The sequence below is a fragment of the Orycteropus afer genome, unplaced genomic scaffold (assembly GCF_000298275.1).
Source record: "Orycteropus afer afer isolate SDZICR_OR568_19922 unplaced genomic scaffold, OryAfe1.0 scaffold00516, whole genome shotgun sequence".
Lineage (NCBI taxonomy): Eukaryota > Metazoa > Chordata > Mammalia > Tubulidentata > Orycteropodidae > Orycteropus > Orycteropus afer.
The window spans coordinates 621,334-627,824 of NW_006922103.1; the positions used below are offsets into that span (position 1 = coordinate 621,334).

At 43.6% G+C, this 6,491-nt stretch overlaps 1 protein-coding gene across 1 annotated transcript in view; it reads right to left on the reverse strand.

The window, feature by feature from the left end:
* The window catches only part of SOCS6 (suppressor of cytokine signaling 6), a 1,587-nt gene extending 783 nt beyond the window's left edge, over positions 1–804 (reverse strand). The window contains exon 1 of the mRNA XM_007955604.1: positions 8–804. Coding sequence (XP_007953795.1) covers positions 8–804 — 797 coding nt within the window. The remainder of the gene's footprint in view (positions 1–7) is intronic.
* Between the last annotated feature and the right edge of the window lie 5,687 nt (positions 805–6,491).

The following is a 6,491-nucleotide window of genomic DNA, read 5'->3' on the forward strand; positions in this document are numbered from 1 at the left end:
CCGGGGCTCGGCGTCGGGGAAGGCGCTGCCGCCGCCAGGGGGCGGCACGGCGGACACCTCCATGGGCGAGGAGCCGTCGGGGCAGCAGCTCCGCGAGCCCTCCAGGGGGTACATCCCCTCGGCTAAAGGCACAGTGTACTGGATGTAGTCCTGAGGCACGAGTCCGAGGACGACGGGCACGCGCTCGTCCAGGTGCAGGTGCAGCTCGGCGCCCGGCGCCGCCGCGCTCTTGAGCGGGCCGCCCTGCTCCGCGCACACGGCGTCGGGCGGCAGCTCGCGCAGGTCCTTGCGCAGCCCGTTCAGCGCGGGGCTGGGGCTGGAGGAGTGCACCAGCGCCTTGACCCGCACCTCCATCTTGATGCACGTCTCCTCCGACGTGGTGGGCCGCAGCGGCCACGGCGTCGGGCTGTAGTGGTGGCTGCGCAGCGACGTGGAGCGCATGGGCCTCTGGGCGCGCACGTCTTTGAAGACGAGCGGGGCGGAGGCGGAGGAGAAGGTGTCCTCGTCGCCCGAGCCGCCGGCCGGCGCGGGGCCCTTGCCCCTCTGCTTCTGCTTGGCGGAAAGCCGCCTCTTCAGCGTGCCCATGAGGCTCTCGCTCTTGGACCGGTTTTTCCCACTCTTCTCGTCTTCGCTGGTGATGTCGCAGCTGGCCATATCTTTACCGTAGCAGCTACCGAACAAGGAATCATCCTTCCCAAAGTCACCGGCCAGGGAGGGCTGTTGCACGACCATGAAATCCGTTTCCTCTTTACTTTTATTCAGGTTAAAAGATTTCCGGAAGGTTTTAAGACTAATTTTCTTCATTATGACTGGTCACCTAATCCAGGGGCTCAATTTCGCTCTGGGGTGTTGCCGCCGAACATCTGAAGAGGCTGCAAGGCCGCATCTACGGGCTTTTCCGGGTTCCTTTAACCTCTGGAGCCATTTTCTGAAGGGGGAAAAAAAAAGTGTTAAAAAATATTCCCACAAGGTTTGCTTCACTCACAGTTTTAATCCTTTAACTTTGGAGAAATGACACCTGAGTGTTTTCTTAGGAATCTAAGCTCTGTGAGCAAAGGGGACTTGTTTTGATTGCCACTCAGCACAGCACCACCTGCTATGTCGCAATAAATACTAAGTACTTGGTAATACAGAAAAACCCCTAACCTGCTTTTTCTGTCTTGCACCTCACTTTTTGTTTCATCCTCAGCGTAAGGGTCAGCGTCCCCCTCTTTCCTGACTCCATCCTGCAGAGGCCACGCCTGCCGTCAGCAATGAGCCACAGGCTTCCAGTTCGCTGCCCACCCCCACTGGTTGAGGTCCCAACCAACAGGGAAACATAAGAGTGAAACACAGACACCAGGGCAACTGGCAGAACCACAAGCATAGTCAACACCTCAGAAGTTCAAACACACTTTAAAATATTTAAAGATCTACAGGAATGAATACAAAGAGATCTACCATCTCATGAGCTCTTGGAAAAAGCCCAGACCATTTCCGTGGAGATCCACCACTCGTCCCTCAATCTGTCGTCCTGTGGTGGCCTGTGTGTTGCTGTGATGGTACAAGCCAGGCCGCCAGTATTTCACACACCAGCAGGGTCATCCAGGGTGGGCAGGTGCCAGCAGGGCTTCCACCCTATGACAGACTAGAAAGGAAGACCGGTGATCTATTTACAAACGAGATTAGCCAGTGAAAGCCTTATGGTGAGCAGAACACTGTCTCACATAGTTCTGCAAGACGAGCCCCTCAGGCTGGAAGGAACTCAAAACAGGAGTGGGGAAGAGCTGCCCCCTCAAAGTAGAGTTGACCTTAACGATAAGGATGGAGTCAAGTTTTCAGGACCTTCATCTGCTAATGTGCCATGATTCAAACAGCTGCAAACATCCATCAGAAACTGGAATGTGGAATGTACAAAGTATAAAAAAGGAAAACTGGAAATTGTCAAAAATGAAATGGAACACTTGAAGGTAGATATCGTAGGTATTGTTGTTGTTGTTGTTTGCCATTGAGTCGGCCCCAACTTATAGCGACCCCTCCTTGGGTTTCCGAGGCAGTTATCACTATGGAAGTAGGAATGCCCAACCTTCCTTCCGAGGAGTGGCTGGTGGGTTTGAACCGCCAGCCTTCTGGTTAGCAGTCAAGTGCCTTAGCCACTATGCTACCAGAGCTAGGTATCAGTGAGGTCAAATGGATTAGTATTGGCCATTTTGAATGAGACAGTCCAATGGGCTATTATGGTCTATGATGCCAAGAACAACAAATTGAGCAGGAACAGTGTCAGATTCACCCTCAAAAAGAACATTTCCAGACCTGTCCTGAAGTACAATTATTGACAGGATAATATCGATACGCCTGTGAGGAAGCTCAATTTATACACTTATTATTCAAACTCATGCACCATGCACTAATGCTTAAGATGAAGAAACTGAATTTTTTTTTTTTTTTTAACCAGCTTCTGTACTTTTGAAATCAATAAAATATGCAATCAAGATGCATTGGCAATTACCAATGATTGGAATACAAAAGTTGGAAACAAAGATCAGCAGCTGGAAAATTTGGCCTTGGTGATAGAAATGACACCAAAGATAACATGATAGAAGACCAACAACTTATTCATTGGAAATACCTTTATTCAACAACATAAACAAAAATTATACATATGGACGTCATTGGATAGAACACATACAAATCAAATTACTACATCTGTGCAAAGTGATGGTGGAGAAGCTCACTATCATCAATCAGTCAGAACAACGCCAAGGGCTGACTGATTAAAATGTCATCATTGTTCATATGCAAGTTCAAGTTGAAGCTGAAGACAATTAAAACAAGTCCACAGGAGCCAAAATACAATCTTGATTATATCCCACCTGAATTTAGAGACCATCTGAAGAATAGATATGACTCGTTGAACACTGATGACCAAAGTCCAGACAAAATGTGTGATGATATCAAGGGCATCATCCATGAAGAAAGCAAAAGGTCATTAAAAAGACAGGCAAGGAAAGAAAGACCAAAATGGATGTCAAAAGAGATTCTGAAACTTGCTCTTGAACGTAGAGTAGTAGCTAAAGCAAATGGAAGAAAAGATGAAGTAAAAGAGCAGAACAGATTGCAAAGGGTGGCTCGAGAAGGCAAAGTATTATAATGAAGTGGTCAAAGACCTGGAATTAGAAAACCAAAAGGAAAGAACATGCTCAGCATTTCTCAAGCTGAAAGACCTGAAGAAAAAATTCAAGCCACAAGTTAAAGTACTGAAGGATTCTATGAGCAAAGAATTAAACGACACAGGAAACATCAAAAGGTGGAAGGCATAGAGTCCCTGTACCAAAAAGAATTAGTCGACGCTCAGTCATTTCAGGAGATAGCATATGATGAAGAACTAATGGTACTGAAGGAAGAAGTCCAAGCTGCAATAAAGGTACTGGCAAAAAACAAGCCTCCAGGAATTGACAAAACACCCATTAAGATACTTTAAGAAACAGATGCAATGCTGGGAATGCTCACCCATTTATGCCAAGAAATTTGGAAGATAGCTACCTGGCCAAACAACTGGAAGAGATGATATTTGTGACCATTCCAAAAAGGTGATCCAACAGAATGCAGAAACAACAACAAACAACATCATTAATATCACACGCAAGCAAATTTTCCTTTATAAAATTCAAAAAGTGCACTGCTCTAGTCGTACATCAACAAGAAACAGTCAGAAATACAAGTGGGATTCAGTAGAGGTCACAGAACAAGGGATATCGTTCCTGACCTCAGATGGATCTTCACCGAAAGCACAGAATACCAGAAAGATACTTACCTGTGCAAAAGCATTCAACTGTATGCATCATATCAAATTATGGGCAACATAATGAAGAAAGGGACTTCCAGAACACAATCTTTCTCATGTGGAACCTGTACACAGACAAACAGGACTGCCAGAAGAACAAACAAATCTGTCCTGGAAGCGAGGCTGGTAAGACTTTGTCACATGTATTTTAGACATGTTATCAGGAGGGACCAATCCCTGGAGGACATCATCCTTGAGAAAGTAGAGGGTCAGTGAAAAAGAGGAAGACCCTCAACAAGACAGTGAGACAGTGGTTGCAACAATGAGCTCGAGTATTTCAGGATGGCACAGCCCCAAGGAACATTTCATTCTGTTATACACAGGGTCACTGTGAGTCAGAACTGACTCGATGGCACCTAACCACAGCTCTTCAATTTCTTAGGAATACAGTCATTCACCTTCACAACCCAAGTCCCCAGCATTGTACCTAGGAGAGGAGAGAAGAGCTGAACCACTGCCGGTTGAGTAACATTTATCTCTATGGTGGACCCATAACAACCAGGTAGTTAGTTTAGATCTATTTGGGAAATGGAAGCGTATTTCTACCATCATCATACCATCACTTCTACTGTTACCACAGTTCTTCCTCCATTTCCTTTATTTGAAATTTCCCATAGCAAGCTTTTTTCATACTCTTCCATTATTGAAACGATAGGACTTGGATTGAGTAAAAATTTTCTAGAAGTCATTTCAGAGGAAAAACAAATTGGTCCCATAAATGGTATGAATTGATTATAATAATAATGCTTCACAAAAGAAAAAAGAAATCCTGTTTCAACTAGATAAATTTTATTTCCTGTTCATGAAAATCTACACAATGCATGCTCATATTCTTTTATATAAAGTATAAAGTTTTCAAAAGGTTGGAAAGCTTTGTTTCAAATTCCACTGCTACTAAACAATATTTCAGACGAACATCACCTTATAATATTAGAAGTGTACAAGAGTATGGGTATGTTTACAGAATATTTGTGCATAAAGAAACTGTACCACATACAGAAGCAAATCTGTGTGAATGGAAACCCTGCATATGGCAGGAGGCAAACCAATGGGAAAGAGCACTATTTAATAGATAGTGCAAAGCCAGTGGGTTACAGATCTGAGAAAAGAATACAAGGACATCCCACACGTCACACAATTGACAGATTACAGGTAGATTTAATACCTAAATGTGAAACGCAAAGTTTTGTTAGAATAAAATATAGAGTATCATCCTATCTTTGGAAAAGGGACCAAAAAAAGCATAAATAGCAATGCTTCAGCTCAAAAGACCCCACAAAGTGAGAGTTGGGTCTGAGACCTCACCTGGCCATGGCTTCTGTGGAGCTCCTGAAACATGACGACGTCAGCATACCAAAAGCCCCACTGATTGCTCATGAGGGGGTAAAGTTAAGTATACTTCTTCATAATGGTAGAAACTGCACTTACTTGTCCTAACAGGCTGAAAATGGTGACCTGACACTAATAACCTCCTTGGGTTGAGTTTTAATTTTCTGTCTCATTAGCAATGAACCTAATTTTGTCCACCAAAAATACAGTGACATCAATTCACAGTCAGAATAAAAAGACTTAATTACCAGTAGCCATAAAACTAACCACCACTCACCTGTCAGTTTCTCATGTACTGTGCTGGTTTGTGCGTTGCTGTAAGACAGGAAGCTATGTCACCAGCACTGCAAACACCAGCAGGGTCACCCATGGGGGACAGGTTTCAGCAGAGCTTCCACACTAAGACAGACTAGGAACAAGGACATGGCCAGGTCTACTTCTGAAAAAACTGGCCATTGAAAACCTTATGAATAGCAGGGAAATACTGTCTGATACAGGGCCCGAAGATGAGCCCCTCAGGTTGGAAGACATTCAAAATATGACTGTGGAAGAGCTGCCTCCTCAAAGTAGAGTCGACCTTAATCGGATGGAGTAAAGCTTTTGGGACCTTCATTTGCAGATGGGGCATGACTCAACATGGGAAGAAAGAACTGCAAATATCCATCAGTAATGAGAACATGTATGAAGTATGAAGCTAGGAAAATCAGAAGTTGTGAAAAATGAAATGGAATGCATAAAGATCAGTATCTTAAGCATTAGTCTGTTGAAATGGAATGGTATTGGCCATTCTGAATCAGAAGATCTTATGGTCTACTATCCTAGGAATGACAAATTGAAGAAGAATGGTGTTATAGTAATTGTCAAAAAGAACATTTGGAGATGTATCTTGAAGTGGAACACTACTAACGATAGGATAACATCCATATGCCTACAAGCAAGACCAGTTAATATGACCATTATTCAAATTTATGCACAAACCACTAAAGCCAAGGAAGAAATTGAAGTTTGTTTTTTTTGTTTGTTTCTTTGTTTACCAATTTCTGCAAGTCTAAAATTGACCAAATATGCAATCAAGATGTACTGATCATTACTGGTGACTAGAATGTGAAAATTAGAAACAAAGAGGAAGTATCAGTAATTGGAAAATACAGCCTTGGTGATAGAAATGATGCCAAAGGTCTCATGACAGAATTCTGCAAGACCAATGACTTATTCATAGCAAATACACAATAAACAAATGGTGGCTATACACAAGGACCTTGCTGAATGGATTACATAGGAATCCAATAGACGACATCTGTGGAAAGAGACTATGGGGAAGCTCAATCTCATGTATCTG